Source organism: Ambystoma mexicanum, chromosome 2p (assembly GCF_040938575.1).
Source record: "Ambystoma mexicanum isolate Mex_15411 chromosome 2p, UKY_AmexF1_1, whole genome shotgun sequence".
Lineage (NCBI taxonomy): Eukaryota > Metazoa > Chordata > Amphibia > Caudata > Ambystomatidae > Ambystoma > Ambystoma mexicanum.
The window spans coordinates 448,923,217-448,944,972 of NC_090923.1; the positions used below are offsets into that span (position 1 = coordinate 448,923,217).

At 48.0% G+C, this 21,756-nt stretch overlaps 1 protein-coding gene across 3 annotated transcripts in view; it reads right to left on the reverse strand.

Moving 5' to 3' along the window:
• Positions 1 to 21,756, reverse strand: part of FRMD4B (FERM domain containing 4B) — a 1,720,334-nt gene that overhangs the window by 276,863 nt on the left and 1,421,715 nt on the right. For all 3 annotated transcript variants that reach the window (XM_069643814.1, XM_069643813.1, XM_069643812.1), the window contains 2 exons: positions 6,682 to 6,738; positions 5,598 to 5,620 (listed from right to left, as the gene is read on the reverse strand). In XM_069643814.1, coding sequence (XP_069499915.1) covers positions 5,598 to 5,620; positions 6,682 to 6,738 — 80 coding nt within the window. The remainder of the gene's footprint in view (positions 1 to 5,597; positions 5,621 to 6,681; positions 6,739 to 21,756) is intronic.

Below are 21,756 nucleotides of genomic sequence, written 5' to 3' on the forward strand. Positions count from 1 at the left end.
GCAGGTGAGACTTTTCTGCAAGCAGCAAGTGGGAGGTAGATCCCATTCCTCGGCAGGCTCCTCCCTCTGGAATGGCATTCCTGCCCCCTCAGACTTGAGCCAGATATTCTTTAAGTAAATAAATACAATAAAAGAAGAAGAAGAGGAACTGGAACAACACAATTGGCCAACACCATCAGTCCACCAGAGATTACAGATAGATATATCATCTTCTATTAAGAAGAGACCTTGGGTCAGTAAAAGGAAAGAAACACAGAGGTGCAACCCTCTGAGTACAGGGTCCAGTCCGCTAGAAGAGTTTGGATCCTCCTCTGCGAAACAATACATCTCGAGGTCCAGAAGGAGCTGGAGACAGCCCTCGACAGGTGATGACTTTGACACATCACACTCGACAACCACCCTACTGCAGAGAAAGGGCTCCTTCTCTCCCTCTTCCAAGGACCCTCTGGCCTGTCACTGGTAGAAGAGTTTCCAAAGCTCCAGGAGAAAGAGTTCAGTGCCCATTTAGGAGTTTAGAATTGAACTGATGAAATGCGTATTTTTAGGGAGATCACCAGGATCTGCTTTTGAAGGATCACAAATGAAAATCATTTAGGCATGGACAGAGATCTGCTCTCCCTGAATTAAGTGATCTACAAAGGTTTTGTATTGACAGTCAGATGTGGCACTCCAAGAAGAAACACTCTGGACCTTGATATGGAGGGGAGAATCTATCCAGGGTGCCCTATAGCCCCATTGCTATTTTCACAATATCCATCGGATGTTGAAAAATAAGTGAGCTATTTTGGATTCTCTCAAATTGGGTGAACGGCTTTTCAACAGTCCGCTATATGCTGATAGCAATGTGGTACTGGATCTAACACCATGGTGTCTACAACTAAGGCTGGCGGCTGTTCATGAGAACTTGTCGTATAGACACCGGGAATTCAATCTTGAAAAGATCAACGTGGCCCTGTTTGGATGCACAAAGATGAAGGCCTGATGGCATATCCAAGGGAGAACAACGGAATGCATTGAATCACATGTCCGCCTCACATATCCGCCTAGGTTTGTACAGCTACCAGCACTGGAAATTCTGGTATCACATAAGAATAGGGCTGCACTCTCTGCAGTATTGCACCGATAGAGAAAGAGAGATTCAGTTTGAAACACAGGAATGTGGCTCTACATGAGTTCATCAATGTTGACCAGACAAAGTGGTACCAAGTTTACTTGTGGGCGCCAGGTCTAGGAGCAAGTCCCAGTTGATATCTTAGAAAATGTTCAGGATAAATGTCTGCGGAAAATCCTGGGGGCCTACAGAACAGTCTGGCATAAGCAATCTGACGTAAGATGCATCCGCTTATAAAAAATACTCTTTAGGATTGGTGCTGGCTCAGGAAGCATGCACTATTTCTTATCTGAAATTCAGAATAGCACTCAGCGAGAGGGTTGGGAAAATTGGATAGAACTGACGGGTTTATGCCGACACCCAAGCTGACCTTTAGACAGCAGAAAAGCCTTTTAAAAGATATTATGATGGAAACGTACTCCCAGGGCATGTCTGAATCAATTGCCAATAAAGGCAAGAGCATACACGTAGCTCAATTGGAACAAACATTGATAGGGAGTGTTCCTGTACAAAGGGAGAGGTTGTAGATGTTGAGAACTTCCGGTTACTTTTCGCTGATTTTTAGGGCATCTGTAGGAAGTACTTAAGAGAGCTTTTTAAGAAGCTGGCTTTAAACCAGACACGAGTCTTTAAGGCTCATCCTAAAGTTTGAAAGTGGGTCATGCTGCTACTATTGACATTAAAATCACCTTGGGGAGAAGAGCATAGCGCCGGAACCCACTGAATCCCCTGAATTGGTTGAAGGCGATTGTGCACTGCAGTCCGAACCACCGGAAGTGGGATTTTGATATTCTATTTTGATATTTTAATATCCTTTTCTGCTGCCATAACCGAGGTTAGGTGATACGAATGACACAGGGGTTTCAATGACAAATGGGTGATATCATATTACAGTCCCCTTCTTTTATAAAACAAAGACTGCAGGGTTGTAAGAAAATGTGTTTTTAATGTTTTATGTTTTATATTGCTTTTGTATGTGGATGTTTAGTGTATCATAGTGACGGAAGCTGAATAAACCCCTTTTAACAAAAAACTAGGGTCAGTAAAATGAAAGAAACACAGAGTCAGAACCCTTAGAGAACAGGGTCCGGTACTCCTGAAGAATTTATATTTTTACCTGAGAAGGAATACAACTCAAGTTCGCTTGCCAACTTTAGCCAGGCACTAGATGTGGCACATTGCACCCATCTTCCCCTCTAGTGCAGTGCTATCCCCCTCCCACCCCCCCACACCAGCTCTCACTGGGAAACTTGTTACCAAATCCCTTGAAAAAACAAGCATGTACCCAAATAGGGGTTGTACACGTTCGGGTGTTTTTGCATATCCCCTCCGTGTCCCTTCAACACAGGGAGGTGGATAGGCAGGGGCTGGGCAGCCTGCCTGACGACTTCTGTGACAGAAGTGCTCTTGGAAAGCATCTTGCTGCCATCCAATGGGACGGCTGCGGAGGCGCATCTCCTGGGTCCCTGTTGCAATGGACAGGTGGGGGAAGGAGGCCACTCCTCGCAGCAAGAAAACGGAAGTGTTCATAACACGGAGATGGTAAAAGAGGCGGTCCTGATGTACAGAACAGACCAACTGAACCAAGTAGGGACACTGGGATAGACCTCAGGACCCCAAAGGAATAGGAGGCAATCTAAGTGGGCCAGGTGGGAAGAAGAAACTGGTGATGCGAGTGCAGTAGTGTACACATGAATCCGCTGCCATTGGATGAATGGAGAGGAGTTGGGGTAAGGTTTGGCAGCCAATGGAGTCAGTCCATGGTGAAATAGAGCAAAACATATCTATAGGTGATGAAAAGCTACGACAAAAGACATGAGAGAAACAATCTACAATATGTTACATGGGGATGATGATGCAGCGTGGCCAGTTCAGACCAGTAACGATGAGTGCTGCATGATGCAGGGGCCTTCGTCCAACACATGAATTCTACATGTAACCAAAATCCCTCTCACGTATGTAAATGGAGTAGGTGACGTACTTTTTCAGGATAAAGAATCTGCAGAAAGCGGGAAGCAATCTGCCTCAACCTGTATGGTATATGAATTGACTGAATTTGCTACAAACAGTGGTGGCTCGTCCATAATGACCGAGGGGAGTGGCCCACCAGTACATCTGCCATTATGGAGCAGCCAGCCCAGTATAAACACTGAGCGCTCCATTAGATGCCTTCTGCAGCCGAGGGAGCGCTCCTAGACTACCTTTAATTACAGTTTTTGTTCACTAGAGCGCATGTCCAATGAACAATGCAAGGCAGCAGGCGTTTTGCGTCCCCAGCCTTGCGTGGCCCATTGGAGGTGCAGACTGGGGAACTGCATCTATGAATGACGCAGGGACACTCTGCGCCTCTCCGCACATTCATTGGGTCTGGGGAGGAGACATGGTAGCGCTTCAGCTCCTGTGCTCATGTCCAGGAACCAGAAAACGCTCTTTGCTTCCTGGTTCCTGTGGCCCGTGAGCAGGACGGCTACTGTGTTTCTTGGGAGAACGGCATGAAGAGAGCAGCAGAGTCTGGAACAGGGCAGAAGGTGAGATTCTGCATTATATATCTATCAATGAATGAGTGATTGTATGATACATGGGTGTTGGGTGCGCATATAGTGTATGGTGGTATGGGTGTGCAATTGAATGCTCAGTGAAAGAGCAAATTAATGTTGTATGGATTTCTATGGTGGCATGTGTTTGTGTCGGGTGGGTATGCTGATGTGTGGGGGTTGCGAGGGTTTGGGGCGGGACAATGGTAAATTCAAAGAGGCCCAGTGAATAATGATGCCCTGACGCCATCCTTTTTTAATGCACATCTTTGATATAGCAGACATAAGTGTAATTATGTGGCTAGACTGGTATTGTTGTGCAGCCAGTCAAATAATGTCTTACTGTGGCATGACATTTTTTACTGGACATATTTCATAAAGCAGGAATGTTGTTTTTACATCATGGTAAGTGTTATTACGTGGCTAGGATGGCATTTTGATGCAGCCAGTCTAGCTATTTTTTTACTTTGGCATTGCCTTTTTTTTACTGGGACTCTATAATAAAGCAAGCATGATAATTGTTAGTACGTGGCCTTATGTGGTTAGACTGGCGTTTTGGTGCAGTTTGGACATGTTTTTATAATGTCACATGCATCTATTGGATTTTTTTCGTGAGCTACCGTAAATAAATGCCACACTGTGTGGCTTTTTACCCAATTATGCGCTTAAAGTGAGTTGTAAAATACACCATTTAACCCATTATTCATAAATGCAAAAACTGTTCTTGCAAGGAAAACCCCTCCATGGTTGGTTCGGGCTCCCTCGCTGCGCTCGGCATATCTGGCATATTTGGGAGAATTACACACCTACAATACAAAAATTCCCCACCCACCACTGGCGTCAAACATCATGCGTTTAGCTCATGGTCACAGCCCTCCACCCACACAGAGTGCATGCTCATTTCTGGTGTATGGCAATGAGACCGTTTGGACGCCTGACTTTTGGAGGTGGTTCTCAGCTTTGTGTGGACAGTTACTAAATGCCGAGTTGCCCTATTAGGGGCTGAAACTGGATACTTCCCCAGTAAAGCGCGCCCTTATGTTATGCGCATGACCTCCCTAGTGCTGTAATGCAAATATTTAGAAGGGAAAGGTGAAAACGGCTCTAGCAAAGTCAGTTTATTGGAAACCAGCTGGAATGTACTAACACTATTCTGTCAATGTCTGCGAGTGGACTATTGCCCGATTCTCACCTGTTTTACTTGCAACGTTATGTGGACGTGTTTGTGGTGCTAGGGGCCAAGGCCCGCCCTAACTGCTGCATGGCTGCTCACATTTTGCGAGGATTATTCAAGCATAAATTCTAAACTATTCAAGAAACAACTCCGTAACCCTGTTGTAATGGAGCCCAAACAAAACAGTTCTCTCTGAGTAAAACATTAACTCGTTCACAGCCGACCTTCTGAGCGTGTGTTTGTTCAGCGAGCTGAGCCACTCCGGAGGCCGGAATCTCAAGTTCAAACCCTTTACGGTTGTCAAAGTGTGCTCAAGGAAGGGCCTTCGATCCAGCGGAGAGAAAGTGAATTCAAGGGCAAAGCCCTCCGAGGCTCTGTGCAGCCAGGCAGCACAGAGCAGCAGCAGCGGTTGCAAGCCTCCCATATAGGACAATGCAAGCGCGAGGGGGGTCAAGTGCATGAGGGCTGGAGGCCCCAGCGAGGCAGCTGCCGAGAGGGGGGCTGCCCAGGGCACTGCAGCGAGCGAGCAACAGCTGCCAAACTGCACCCCTGCCCCCGGCCACTGCACACATCAGAACCACAGTGAGGGGTGACACTCTTAGTGTTGACAGAATGAAACCGAACCCACCAGAGACACACCAGGCATGTCAACATAACAGAGCATCCACCCAGCAAGTATCAAACGGGGGCTGTGCCCCCCGAACACACGCATAACCACACTGCACAATACACCAGACACTGCCATGCAAGCGAGACATTAAGTGATAAACTGTGTTACCTGGTGTAGTCGCCTTTAGCCTCCTGCAAATATAAAGAGTAAGAACATAGATTACAAAATAAGTATGACCAGAACGTATTAGAGTACAGTGAAACACACGAGGACTCGTAACATAGATTACAAAATAAGTATGACCAGAACGTATTAGAGTACAGTGAAACACACGAGGACTCGTAACATAGATTAAAAAATAAGTATGACCAGAACGTATTAGAGTACAGTGAAACACACGAGGACTCGTAACGCCGGTGTCACCTTACCTGAGCCTGCCAGAAAACACAACACACTCACACCCTTAAAGAACTACGTGAAGATGCTCGTGCACACTCCAATTCGACTGTGTGATTTACAAACGCAATTCTGCCATAACATGCTCTCAATAAAGAATAAAGACCCCCCCCCACACATACACACACACACACACACACCACATCCATGCTGCCGGCAGTGAAGCACAGGCAACCGACACTTTACAGCATGGGCAAACATCTTTAAGATGAAAGCAAGATTACATTATTTGGTAAATGGATTGCGGTGAGTGTTTTAACCAGTCCATCCGTCGCTTAAAGACTGTTCGGGTGCGGGCGCAGCCTGCAATGATTTCTTATGGGATTCCAGGGCGGACATACTGGCCCTTAGTGTGCTCATCTAACAGGACGTGTCTCATTTACACACACATACACACACAAAAAGACATTTTACTGTGATAAAACATAAGGAATTGTAAATGTGTTAAACGGGAATACCGATGCTCTGCTATTTACCGACACCCCTTCATAAATAACAAGCCCAGTCCCCCTGTACAGAAGATAGATATGTTACTGCCTGGCAAACACGCTCAAGAACACCCCTTGGTTTTTGCTATGTATCCGGCCAACGGCCACAATGTTACATATCACAGTGCTGCATAACGAGCAAAACCTGGGTGTAATGTGTATATTAAATAGCAGACACGCGTGCATATCTACTGTTTGCTAGAATGTTCAATCAGCCAGGAGACGCTGTGCATTATCACCAAGAGGACAGACTGCTGAGGTGGCAAGGTAATGACAACACACACCGAATCCGCCGCAGAGACACTTACCTGCAGTATCAGGGCGGCTAACTTGAAGACAGTGTTGCTCTCAACCTCGATCTGACCCTGTGGAAATAAAAGAAAGAACTCATGGGCCGATGTCCCACGCAGCAGCGCACTATCCACCGGAGCCTGTCACTGAGCTGCACCTCCAAGTTCGGCTTAGTTGCGGGCTAAACCATTGCGCCGCTCGCGGGAGGGGTGTGGCTACTGGGCGAGCGACTTTGCTTGGAAACCTTGCCATTACTCAGAGGGGAACCGCTCTGAGAACGTGACACGACGATAGAAGTAAGAAGGACTAGTACGCACAACAAGCAGTTCGTGTGTTTACTTATTAATAACTGAAGATATGAAGGAGGGCCATCCCTGCAGGCTTCACTCTCTGGAGTGGGCCTGCCCCATCCCGAGATTACATTTCTCAGCCCTGTCATGATCGCACACACACAAGCACACCGTGAAACCGCAAGCGCGTCCCACACTGTGGCATGCACAACGCCGTGCATCTTACACACTGCTATATTGATGACAGCATGTCATACCCCGGCAAAGCGCATAAGGACACTTCTGTGACCTTGATACTGTTATAATCATTACATTTCTAAGTTTCCTGAAAATGAGACCCCCATCCCGCATTTGATGGTTAAATCGCAAACACTCAACTTGGAGAATGCAGCCCTGTTGCACTGTGTGTGTATGTTTAGAAACACGAATGGTACATTTCTTTATGCCGATACAAAGGGCGCTTCAGAAACTCAGTTGCTCAGTCTTGTCATCTAGAACGCCACTCCCCGCCCCCCAATGAAAGAACCCCTCCGAGCGATGCGCACCATGTAACCCGATTCATGAAGGCCGCGGGTTTCACAATGCTCTCTGAGGCGGACTGTATTTTAATGCTGCCCGTCCTTTTAAAGCATAAGGCACAGAAACCTGTTTGGTATCATAACCAGAGGCGAACCGTTCCCAATTCATAACGTTGTTATTGTAGATCGCCAAATCTGAGGAAAAGTCGCCCCAAGGCACCTGTTTTCAGTCCTATGAACGATGTCAGGGCCTCTAGCCTCGTTCATATGACTGAAAACAGGTGCCCTAACGGAATTAGTTAAAAAGTTGACAAGCTCACTGCAATATGTGGGTTTTAAGCCTTTAACGTGGTCTTTTACAATGCAGAGTGTATTTGCATAGGGGAGGCTATCATGCCATGCGACCTCCACGAGCCAGTACCGGAAGTGGGCGCTTAGAGACCCATGGGTGTAAAGCCCAATACAAAAAGTGAATAGATAGATAGAAGTGTGCCGACAATAGTACTTTCTCTACTCAAGTAGACATCCACATGATTTGAGCTCCTTTTCTTTTGAATTGCCAAGATGGGTGAAGGAAGATCTTGTTTTTGTGGGTGAGTGCTCCATTGAGGCCTAGGGACTAGCAAGGGGTTTAGGGGTGAGTGAGCCGACTATGGCACGTGTCAACCCGCCAAAAGTGGGTGCAGTGACAAATATGGTTACACACATGTTCTAGCGTTCACCGCTCCTCTAAATGTCGATTTTTTCGAATGCACTGTGTGTGTCCGCTCGATCCAGGCCGCTCTTCCAGACAAAAGCCACACTCGTGACAATGGCAACGCAAAATCAACACACCACGTATGGTCTGCGGCTTTCAAATGGCAAACATATTAGTTAGATTAGATTGGAGCAGCAGTCTTTATCTGCGGTCACGTGTGCTATTTCTACGAAAAGGGTAGTCTACAGAATAAATATTGGTGAAAGTGATTACCATGCAGTGTTATGCCTTCTCTATGTTTAGCTGCACGATGACTCATCGCTCTAGCCTAGGTTATGTGATTGTTATGTTGGTACTGCGCCCATCACTAACGTAGTGGTCTTACAGCGCTGTTAACCTTGTCCAACAGTCCAAGCAGATGATTGTAGCAGTGAGCAGATAGCCCTCACTTCAAGTGTGCGTACTAGTTGGCAGGGTCTTGGGTCCTTCCTCCTGCTATTTGGTATGAGATGTTGGACATTTCCCTAAAACCAAAAGGAACAAGGCTCAACATCTCCTTATCAGCACCAAGTCTTCATTGTCAAGGACCGATCATGCAGCTCTTTGCCTGCACTTGACTTCTCCCCGGAATGCCTGAACATTCTGCACAGATGCTAAAGGCAACTCTGTTCTCAGATAATACATATAGTTTAGGTATTTCACCACTGATTCCTAAAATCTTCCACACATTTTTTCTAAAAAGGATTTCTTACCATATTTTAGGTTTAAGTAATTTTAAAAGCTGGCAACTTTCTAAATTCTGCCCTGTCCCCAGCTTTCCACCACCACCAGATCACAGGCAACATATGGCCACCAATTGGAGGAGATGTCTTTTTTGGCAGTTGCGCAGGTTTTGTTTTATTGACTTTCCCATCTGCAGGAGGTGCATGTGCGTTGATTCATGCTTTGCGGCATGGTGGTTGGGCAGGAGTAAAAGGAAACTGTTTACTCTCTCATAACAGCTAGCGGTAAGGGAAACCAGCACTTGTGCACACCCAGGAACTCAACAGTGCAATTAGAAGGGTTATATGACTGGAGATTTATGGAAATATGGCTTCAATGGGAGCACAGCTGTAGAACCTACATGCAATAAACTGGGTCTGCCTTTCCGTCCCGCACCTGTATCCCCTGCCTGCAAAGGTGTTTATCCACTCACTCTATATCCTTCTAACTGTGCCCGTAATGTCCATCGTCTAACGGTATCCATTTAATTGTACTCTGTCATGGAGTACTCTGTTGCTTCCAAGACAGTACTTAATGCTAGTGACCACTACTTCCCATCCTTAAGCGTGACCACAGGTCGCAAGGAGCCCCCACAAATGTCTCACCCAGGACACATATATGAACAGACGAGGTTCCTACTCAATATTTAAGGAGACTTACGTATGCATAATTAGTCAAATCAGCACACAATTATTGAGCATTGTGTTGCAATAATATATGAAATGTATATTGTTTATAATAAAAACAGGATTGATTAAACAAAAGTATTCTACAGGGAAAGGGAGCCACATTTATAACACAAAACAATAATATCTATCGCATTCATGAACAATTGGTAACTTTCATATTTCAATAATTATTTGAAGAGAACAAAGAGAAATCATGTTATTGAAAATGTTAAAATTAAATTCAATACATGTAGAAACAGGTGGGGAACCAGTCGTCCAGATAGATTTGCCATTCCAGTGGGGTCGAGTCTTGCAACCCTTTGTGTGGTGGTTGGTACCACATCTCCCAGTAAGAGGCCATACTTCTATCCCAGCCGGCAAAGCCTACTCCTCCCGCGGTCAGGCAATGCAAACGCGGGGATAGGCCGGTGCAACTCCAGCCTCCACCAAGGCTGTGAACCTTAGTGTGCATATATCTACAGGAGGTAGGGCCGGTGTACGAAGGGGAAGATCGGCCTCCCTGTTGCGCTGGCAGTGAATGGGAAGAGTACCTTTCTGAAACAATCTGGTAGTTATTGACTGGACAGCAGATCCCGGCATGCAACCTTCTGATTTAGCATGCAGAGCCCATTTACAAACAGCCTTTTCACTGGGTATAAGCTGCAGGAATGTGGAAGGCTATGCCCCTGGAAGCATTACAGAAGGACCTTCTACGTATGTTCAATGGGAGCAGTGTTAACAGGGCCTCTTGCGTAGCTCCAGACGTCATGAGCAATATTTATGCTGCACATTTTCCTGTTACAAATGAAATTTAGTTCATTAGAAATAATGTGGAGCACACCTCCTCAGTGGCCTCCCCCTGTGCTCCCTTGTATCGCTTCTCGACTAACTTTTCCAACACATTTTCTACCTTTCTCAATAACAACAAATCATTAGCCTCCTCCTTTATATCTTCAGCACCAACCACCTGTTACACCTCTGCCTCCTCCTTGGATTCTATTGACATCTCTCCTTGCTCTTTCTTCACCTCTTCCAATATAACTATGGCATCCTCCACCTCCTTCCTCTACCAAGCTGCACAAGGTCTGTCTCACCCCCTGTCATTCCAGCTCCTCCTCTCCCGTCTCCTTCTCCAAACCTCTTCCAGCTCATTGCCCTTCCTTCCCCCTGCTCTCGCCAGACTCCCTCTTCTTCTCCTGCTCAAGCTGCCATCCTCATTCCTAATAACTCCCACAGTGACTGACTGAGCCTTAGAATTTCTTAAGGGCTGTGGCCCTCCGCTCCAGCCTCTTTTTGGGGAAAGGAAAGTTAGGTGTGTAGGCTGGGGGTGTTTGGGAGTTTTAGTTCTCTGGGTCTTAGTGGGTCTCTCCAGTGTCGGCTGGTCCACAGCCTCAGGCACTAGAGCTGACATCTTGGAGATTCTGACTCCCTCCTGCTGTTTAGGTGCTGGTACAGGCAATGGCTGGTGGGTCCCACCCTGGATGGAGGCTTGCAGCTCTGAGGTGGGGCTGGTTGACTGTCTCCAAGATTCCTCGGGCTAGACCATGTCCCCCTTTTTGAAGATTTAAGTGTAGTTTCTGCACCTGTGCGAGGAGAGACGAGCGCGCAGGCACAGCCTGCCGGCTGCCTGGGAGCACTACTCCTTGATTATCTTGTCCCATTGTGGTACAACTCATGCAAGCATATGCGACACGTGGTAATGACATATTACATATACAAACACTAAGAGACTTACAGGGAATATTCGAAAAAGGTCACCCTTGAACAGACATATTACATCACTATGCTATGTGAATAAAAACGAACCCCTGCACCTGGGCGAGATCAGTATAAAGTGTACCGAAGAGATCAGTTTTTGTGTATGCCTCCCTCTGCCCCCTGTGGGCTATACATGTGCCACAGCAGCCTCCTTCATTGTAGTCCTCATGTATCATAATCACTGGCAATGGGAGCTGTGTTTGCAACGATGCTGCCTCCCCATGCTCTGCGGTGATCGCTCTGTTTTAATCATACTGCAGGGGGCAGGGAAGAGTATCTAGGCAATATCTGCTCAGAGCAATATATAAGAAGAAGAAATGAGAAGAAAGAAAACAGAGAGTGCCTGTTGAAAGAACACATGACACTCCATCCACTGAAGCACAGAAGCACGACCTCAATGACAGTGGGAATGGCTCTGCCATGAATGAGGATGATGCAGATGTCAGACCTCCCAGTCAACAGGCTACACATGCACCCCAGCCTCTTTATTGCACCCATTGAGCTCTTTAATATGGCAGACCCGCCTCTGTTCTTGGCTGTTGCTGGGCCATGTGGTCGAAAGTTTGGACTTATACTTTGTGGATATACGAGCAAGAGACAACAGTGTTATATGATCCCTGATGTTTGACTTTGTGGATGGAGACACGTACTATACCTTTAAGGCACTCCCTGGTGGGGGTGGATCATTTGTTGCTGCTACAGCATAATTCAGCTTACTGGGGAGTGCACACCACAAGATATTCAATTTAAGCAAGCACTACAAAGCACCAGCGAGTCCCTCGACAGATACCATGCACATACAGTCCTGGCCCGCATGGGCATGCGGGTTGAAGCGCATGCTCATCTAATCTAGGAATGCTTGTTGACCTACCTACCCATGAAATCAAATAGTTAGAGAACTGGGGATGTCGCTTGAATAATATTCAAGCTGGGGAGAGCACATGAAATAGCTAACTCAAGAGAGGAAGATATGCAGGTGGCGTTGTGGCAAGTGGACATTGGCAACATCAATGCATTAAGGTGCATTCCAACCCACCAACACTCCTCGGCATGCATTGCTTCCGCTTAACAGCAAATGACCAGAGGCAATTAGAGGGTGTGCCACCAAACCTAACCAAAACCAACACTTAAAGAGAAAGCAACACTGTGCAAAGTGTGCCAAGATCAATTGTGTGTAGATCTTGTGCTGACCAAACACATGCTCCATCCCCTTGCTCTGCATTTCAACGAGGGAGATCAGTCCAGGTGACTCAGGAAAAAGTGGACCTGTGGCCTAAATGGAAGATGAAAACATTCAACCATTCTTCGCCTCTATGAGAAATGGCCAGATTGCAAGAAAAAGCCCCCAACTAAGAGGTATGGTGTTGCCAAGCACTCAGGGGTTAAGGAGTGCTGCCCCCACCGTTGTGGAGGCGGAGCCATGTTACGGGGACCGAGGGAGAAAGGGGCAGTCCGCCTGGTCCCCACGTTGCTACGAATACTCCAGGGAGTGTGCAGTTGGGCCCTGGCCATCCGCTGTGGCCCCCCCCCCTACGTCGCGTGCCGGCGAGCCTGCCCACGCCCTCCAGAGTCCCAACATGGATGTTTGGCGTTGTCCTTATACCGCCAGCGCTCGCTGCGAAGCCCCAGCAGTGCTGAGTGCCATCCCTCCCTACAACGTCTGTGACGCTGCATGCCCATCTGTGGCATCTGACCTCCCAGGTGGGTGACGCACCACCAGCCTAACCAAACCATCCACAAGGGTCCCCACCTTCTGGCATCATGAGCACATCAGGCTCCACCTCAGGGTCCAACCCTGGGTCACCTACACCAGCTCATATTGTACAGCCGATTCAGCTGCGACTACCCCCGCCTTTCACCATGACTCCACAAGCCACGAAGGGGCCCAGATGGACTGACTGGATGGAAGATTTCCAGCATTACGTGAGGGGGACTGGTGATGGTAATTCCCCCAATATTAGGGACATCTTCCTCAATCTGGTAGGGGGTGAGATTAAGACTGTGGTCAAGACCATCCCTGTAGCTGAACAGAACACTTTCAAGGATTTGATCAAGGCTCTAGATAGACTTCTCATCATAGAAGTTAATCGTGACTATGAACGCTACCTATTCAACAAGTGCACCCAAATGCCACAGGAGACAGTCGACGAATTCATAACCCGCCTAAGAGTAAAAGGCGCAAACTGCCAATTCGACGCATTCTCGTTAGATGAAGCTATAAGATTGAGGGTCATTGAAGGCTGCCTATCCCCTGCTCTCAAAAAACAGATCCTGAAGAAACCCCTCACCATCCAGGAAGTGAGCGAGCTTGCTCGCATACACGAGACGGTTGATGCCCAAGCTACATCCATGGGCAATCCGAGCAACCCCAAGCAAGACACAGCGGAACTGGTCGCAACCATACAACCATCTCGTCCAAGTGACAGAGGGTCACAATCATACAGAACTCAAACCATCCAAGCTCCTCGCCAACAGAGACAGTGCTATCGTTGTGGGATGTCCTTTCCACATGCAGGCTCATGCCCAGCATTATCACAACGGTGTACGAACTGCGGAAGAGAAGGACATTTTCACTCGGTGTGCCAAGAGCATACCATTTCCTCCAGCGAGGCCCCAAACTCCTGTCAGGCCATTCTTCCGTCCGCCACCTCCACAATACATCCAACCCAGATACTACCAACAAGGCCAGGGACAGAGGCGATATGTCAGGGCCATGGACGAATACCAAACGCAGGGGTACCCACTACAGCCAGAGCAGGCTGATCGGACCAAATATTTCATGGACGAATATGACCATCCACCAGAGGAATACAGGCCTGAGATTCTCTACCGGGACGAGCAGGGAGCCGCATACGACATGCCATATGACCCTTATGACCAAGACGAGTTTGTCAATCTCATACTCGACACTGAAGGGGCCAGAGAAGCCCCAAAAATCCCCATCAAAATGGGAAACAGCCAATTTCAATTCATGATTGACTCAGGCGCTACTGTCAACATAATGGGCGAGCAGGACTATGCCAAACTACCGAACCCACCGGCACTCGAACAATCTCGCTCAAGGATATTTCAGTGGGGAGCTACCACCCCCCTACCGACGGTAGGATGTTTCACACAACGCCTCCTCCTAATTGGCCAGAAAGTTGACACAACAATACACATTATCCGGTCACTTGCCAGAAGCCGATGCCTACTCAGCTACCACACGGCATCCCGCCTGGGGTTGATTGAAATACACGTGAGGCCGGGAGACTCCATCACAGCGACCTCCGAGAGCACAAACACGAGAGACACAGTTGGCACCATAGCATGCTACCAGTCGCAGAACCTGGTCACACAACTTGACATCACAAGGGATTTCCCCAACCTCTGCATGGGGCTGGGCAAACTCAAGGCCCCTCCCATCCGACTCCACATTGACTCATCGGTGAGGCCAGTACCGCAACATCCCCGGAGAGTAGGTTTTCACCTGCAAGCGGCAGTATCAGACGCACTCCAACAACTGCTGTCTGATGGCATCATTGAACCAGCCACAGGTCCGACACCATGGGTATCCCCACTCGTGGTTGTACCCAAGGAGGGAGGAAAGATCTGTTTGTGCGTGGACATGAGGGTGGCAAACACTGCTATTCAGCGCGAGAGGCATCCGGGACCGTGCATTGAGGACATGATCGTGCAACTGAACAACGCACGGATGTTCTCCAAACTCGACCTCAACCAAGGATACCATCAGCTGGAGCTACATCCGGAATCCAGACCCATCACGACGTTTGCGACTCACGACGGTCTCAACAGGTATCGGCGTTTGAACTTCGGGATCTCATCAGCCGCGGAAATCTTTCAGGAGGCCATTCGGCAGGTGATCAGACCCATCAAGAGCACACTGAACTACAGTGACGACATCCTCGTCTTTGGATCATCTAAAGAGTCTCATGACAAAGCCCTACTCGCCGCGTGTGCAGCACTCCAGGAAGCGGGCCGAACTCTCAATATTGCCAAGTGCCGTTTCAGCAAGACAAAGCTGACATTTTTTGGACACATCTATTCCAGCGAAGGGATGATGCCGGATCCCGACAAGGTTGACACTATCACCAACTTGGATGAACCGCGACAGGTTGCAGACGTTCGCTCATTTCTCGGCATGGCTGGCTACTGTGCGAGGTACATACCACACTATGCGTCCCTTACCGACCCACTAAGGAAGCTTCTCCAAAAAGAAACTGTGTTCGAGTGGACCCCTGCTTGCCACCAGGCATTTTCTAACATCAAGCGTGCCCTGATGGAAGCACACCGCCTGGCATATTTCAATCCTTCATGGCACACTGAAATCGTGGTGGACGCAAGCCCGTGGGCCTTGGTGCCATCTTAGCCCAAACCAGCGGTGCGGATGTCCACCCGAGACATGTGGTCGCCTATGCGAGCAGGGCCCTGTCCACCCCGGAACTGGCTTACTCCCAGGCGGAGAAGGAGAGTCTAGCTGCCGTCTGGGCGTGCAAACATTTCCATGACTTCATCATTGGGAAAAAGTTCACTTTAATCACGGACCACCAGGCCTTGTTATCGCTTTTTGGCATCCCGCACACCAAGATGCCCCCTAGAATCGAGCGGTGGGGAATCCGCTTACAAGAATATGACTATGACATCTTGCATCGACCCGGGGGTGACCTTAACCCCGCTGACTATCTGTCACGACACCCAGTTGGGGCCCCACTGACCCGCGAGGGAGACATCGCCTATGTACAATACATAGCGTCCAACTCGCTACCACCGGCGCTGTCCCTGGAGAGAGTTGCCGCCGCATCAGCGGCTGACCCCACCACGGCACTCGCCATCAGCCTCACATTGACCAACAAATGGAGGGATCATCACAGAGCAATGCTGGCACACCCAGGGGTGTGTAGACAGGAAATTGAAAGGCTGGCCAGGGTACATAGCGAACTGGCCGTCAAGGACAACGACATCCTCCTCAGAGGGTGCAGGATTGTCATCCCCGCCACGCTCAAGAACGAAGTAGTCAGTACGGCCCACGAGGGACATAGAGGAGCAGAGAACACCAAAAGACAGCTGAGGTGCTATGTCTGGTTCCCGTTTCTAGACGCGGCAGTAGAAGAATGGGCGAAGAACTGCCATGCCTGCCAGTGCACGGCTCCTGCGGAACATCCACCCCCGCTCCAACACACACAGATACCCGATCGGCCGTGGGAGCGTGTAGCCATGGACTTCTATGGGCCCACGGAGGCGGATGACTACCTCCTGCTCCTGATAGACGAACATTCACGATTCCCGATCGTCAAAACAGTCACCACCACCACATTTCCTCAAGTAGCAGCAGCAATAGAGGAGGTATTCAGTGAGTGGGGGATCCCCAAAATAGTCAAATCTGACAACGGGCCCCCGTTCAGTGGATATGAATTCGGAACACTAGCGGAACACCTAGGGTTTGAACACATGAAGATAACTCCTCGCCACCCACAAGCAAATGGGATGGCTGAACGCTTCATGGCGTCGATCAAGAAAACAAGACAAAGAGCCAGAGTAGAAGCAGTCGATCCGCACCAGGCACTGTGCCGACTCCTACGGGAATACAGAAACACTCCTCATGAAGCCACCAACAAGACACCTGCCGAGCTAATGCTTCGCTACAAAGTGCGAACCCGCATACCGCGCAATCTGTCTGATGAGGAGCTGCCTGACATGGACGTACTCTGAAGGGACGCGGAAGCCAAAGAGAGAGCAAGACGAGAGACAGATGCTCGCCGCCATGCGGTGATACAAGATTTCCACATAGGGGACGAAGTACTCGTCCAGCAACCAACGCCCAGGAAGACAGATCCGCGGTTTGCTCCAAGCCCCATGAGGGGAACCGCAGTGAAAGGCACGATGGTGACGGCCGAGGATCAGAGCAGAGCTGTCACCACGAACTGTCAACAATTCAGACACTACATTAGACGAGAGGGAACAGAACCGCTCCAGCGATCGACCTCTCCAGAACCGCGAGAGTCGCGGGATGACCTGTGGATGCCTGCGGGAGGAGACCCAGGAGGGACAAGTTGGGAAGTGAGAACCACGGAACTGCAAGAACCAGGTGACCAAGATGAGAGGCCATGGAGAGTTGTAAGGAAACCTATGAGACTTGTTGAAGAATGTTGATTTCGATGTTTGGATATATTGTTCGGGGGTGATGTTGCCAAGCATTCAGGGGTTAAGGAGTGCTGCCCCCACCGTTGTGGAGGCGGAGCCATGTTACGGGAACCAAGGGAGAAAGGGGGTTTCTGGGTAAGGCGCGGTACGCGCCAGTATTGATGTTACGGAGAGTGAATAAAGAAGTTGATCCAGTATCTCCGTGTGCGCGTCCTCCTTTTCCTTGGCCTGCAAGAGGCAACATATGGCTTAAATGTCCTAGGGCCTCATTACACGGTAGGCGGTAAACATGGCGCTATAAGAACCATGGTTGCTGCCGGTATTTTACTGTGTCAGCCTTGGTGGATTGCGGAATTACCGCCCTACTCCAAGGTGAGCGGTAATTCCCCATTCACCAAGGCACTTCCCCATTCCCATTTTTGCCCCATAGGGCATAATGGGAACGGGAAAGGAGCTAATTACGGTTCCGCAAATTGCGGTACAGTAATTAGCACCGAAGTCCCTTTGCAGCACCCTACTTTAATGGCTGGTAAAACCAGCCGTTAAGGTCGGGTCCCGCAAAGGGAACTCGTCGTAAGGCGGTAAGGGTTTACCGGTACCGGTGCCCTTACCGGTACCGGTAAACCCTTACCGCCTAACGTGTAGTGAGGCCCCTAGTTATTAGTGCTTCTGTGATCATAATGGGAACATGCATAGTTCATGATCCTGAAATTGCCACTTCGACAATGTATGCTTTCAAGGGCCCCAACAACATTGCTTAGGGTCTTTCCATCTGAAGTCAGACAGGGGTTTCTGTTTTCCACTGAAATGGTCTTCATCACGTCCACTGGAAAGGACACCCTCATCAATTGTGACACGGTTTAGGATGTTCGGCTCATTCATTTTGCAAACATCTATGAAAACTATCTAGAATGCACACTATATGATACAAAGCTCTGTTTTAATGGGTCAGGTGTTTGAAGAATTGGTAAGTGGACATCCTCCTTTAACCTGACAATTCAAATCATTGCTCCACTACATCATTTTGAGAAAGATATTTGAGCAGGCACTTAAAGAATTAGAAGAAGGAGACACATTCCTTCACTTCTACATCTCAGGAAAGAACTTAAAACCCGCCTCTTCAAGCAATGGCTCTCCCTTACTACCTAGTTCCACACCGCAGCCGCTCCCTGCCTAACCTGAGGCTACGCAATCTGTTGTCCCCTGTTTCCTCCCACCTCTTCAAGGAGTCTCTCCTCAACACCTAGGTCATCATGTTGCCCCTCGCGCCACCTGACCCACTAGACACTGCATGCCCCTGTCCCCCCCTCCACCCAGTACAGCTGTACCTCACCTCTGTGCCCCTCTGTATCCTACCCCCGCTCTTTATCTGTTGTGTTGTTACCTCTGAAAAGCACTCTGTTATGCAACTGTAATGTTGTACACCTCTGTAAAGCCCTCTGTTGCTTCTCGAAGCTTGGTCCGCGTCCAATAAATACAATAATAATAATAATAATAATAATAATAATAATAATAGATGCTTACAGATCCCTTCCTGAGAAATTGCCAACCCACCCCCTCCCTGTAATTAGCTCCCCACTGCCTTGTATGGATCCCTTGCAATCGACTTCCTTCACTGTGAACTTCCTCGCATGACTTGCACAGCGCTCTGTTGATTCACAAAGCTAGTTCCACGCTCAATAAATGCCCCATATAATAATAATAATAATATATGGTATTTTACTTGGAATTAGTTGTAGGGGCCAACTCTTATGGCCTGAGGGCAGTGGTACTACAAGAGAACCATCAAGCAGCCACTCCTCGGATGACCTAGTCAAGCAGATCCTGGATCAAAACAGAGAAATAATACTCCCAAATAAGGAGGCTGTTGGTGCTGTGTGGATGCCACCAATTTCATGCATACATTTTCAGACATCTGCTAAAAGAAATTGATGAATAATAATCCCCTCTTTGCAATCATTTCTCGCATCACACCTAGACTGCTTGCATGAATTGAGAAGTATCTCCAGCAACGGCAGGAGTATGACGTGCAGCCCAACTGCTGCAAAAAAGCTTGGCTGATTACCTTTCCTGGCGTGATCAGCAATGTCACACTCATAAGATGTTATGTCTGCCTGGTTATGCACTTGGTTGTGCTGTGGAAAAATGACCACTGATGATTCCGGTGGATTGATGAACATTGTTTTAGTAAAAGCAAAAAAAGAACAAAAACAAACCAAGGACAGTATGAGATTTTGGCGCAATTGGGAACACTGCTCCCTCCGAGCACTGTTCTCTTATATCCAAATGAACACATGCATTTCGATGGAAGGGGTGGTCCAGACAGGGCCAGGAATCCTACTGAAACAATGTTGCAAGAAGGGCACAAAGCCACACTACACAAGTCTTTGATAACGGCTGCGTTCTTACATGTCAGGACAGTGTTATCAGGGTGGATAGCATAGTGTGATTCCTAAGAGCAGGAGCCTAAAACATGCTTACATATGCCAAAAGGGAAACATGTCAGAAGCAAGAGATGTGAAAGCAAGTATAGCTACACTCTAGGCAAAGAGCATTCACTGCAAAGACCTGCACAGTAAAGCCCAAGCCTCACCTCGCACAAGCAAGAAACAGTTGTTTGAACATGGCAGTTTGCAGTATCTGCTTAATTTTATAATGCAGTAATATGCAAGGGGAGTACATACCATTTTGAATTCCAAACCTTCCCCCCCCACAGTCATCCCCCTCATCATGTCCCTGGACAAAATAATTGCCACCACAGGCCATAGTGAGTGTCTGGAAGCTGCCATAACCACTATAGGATGTGGTCTATATAGGTGCAATCTCACCAAGGCAAATAGGCATAAGCAACTCTCCTCTCTAAAATGATCTGTCTGTGTCCAAGGGAGGTCCTATTCTAAGTGATTACAGATTATCCTGCCTCAGGTGTAGGAGGACATAATAATACAACTAGGCACTAGTGGATGTCAAAAACAAAAGCAAGTTCAGAGAAAGGTGTGGTATCTACACTTGTAAAGGCAAGCTAGAGGAACATGCCAGCAGATTCTTCATGTCCAAGCCTCTAGCCCACCAGGCAGGCTACCCCTTCATTGTCACTTACCTGGGAAGCAGTGTCCCATGGCTAAACATGAGCACTGACCTTGGCACCTTACTCTATGGATATCACTTCAGGGTAGTGATTGACGAATACTCCCACTACCCAGAGATAGAGTTCAATCGCTCCAGAGCCCCCAGCAGTGACTCTCCGACTAGCAAAGGTGTCTGCCATACATGCATTACTGGAAACCCCCCGCTTAAACCAAAAACTGGCAGGAGAGGGTGTGGAAGGGGTCATCTTGGGGGATTCGGGGGGAAGGATGTCATATTGCCTCATTTAAAAGCCAACACAAAAACGGCCAGAAAAAAAAATCCTATTTTGTGTGTTCCGGCTTTTAAATGCAGTAATATCAAATAGAACTGCGATTGATCCTACTAACGTAACCCTATCTCGAAACCTCCCACACATTGGCCACCCTAATCATTCTTTCCACATGGATGTCCGTTCCTGGCACCAATAGTCTTGTCCGACTAATTGCTTTGTTTTGCACATACCCCGATGGCCCTCATGTGCCACCATCAATATTTTGCCCTTTATACCTTCAGGAGGAAACATTGTATCCCCCTCTCCACACTAATCCTCTTTCTACATGAAGTTCATTACACACCATCTTCACAGCTTCACTTCCTACTTCTCGACAAGGGTCCTTACTTCTCCCTCCATTCTCCAATGTTCCTTTCAACTCCATTAACATGGTATCAGACAATATAAACTTGTATCAAAGATTTAAATACATGTCCCTGCCAAACATAACAAAAGAAAAGGTGGGCTTTAAAAATCCCAAAATAAAGTTCTTCAGTCCGAATCCTATCCACTAACTGGCCTGTCCTTCCTTCTTCATGTTCCCATTGTCCAGATAGGACACATAACACTCCATTTAAATGAGAGGCTCCCCCTTGATTTGGAAGTAGGAAACGACTTAAAAAGATCCATGTTGCCTTGTTCTTTCTTTTCCCTTTCCATGTTTGACCAAGAAAAAAATTGGTTGTAGATCTAAAAACATCTCATGACTTGGGCGTGGGAATCTTTCCTTGGACTGATCCAGGTTAGGGGAGAGTGGTTAGACGCAAGCCAGAATCTCTGCTGAGGTAATATCCGAGGTATAGAATTGCCCATTTGATGGCTAGGGCTTCAAGTTCTACAGTCGCATATGCCTTTTCT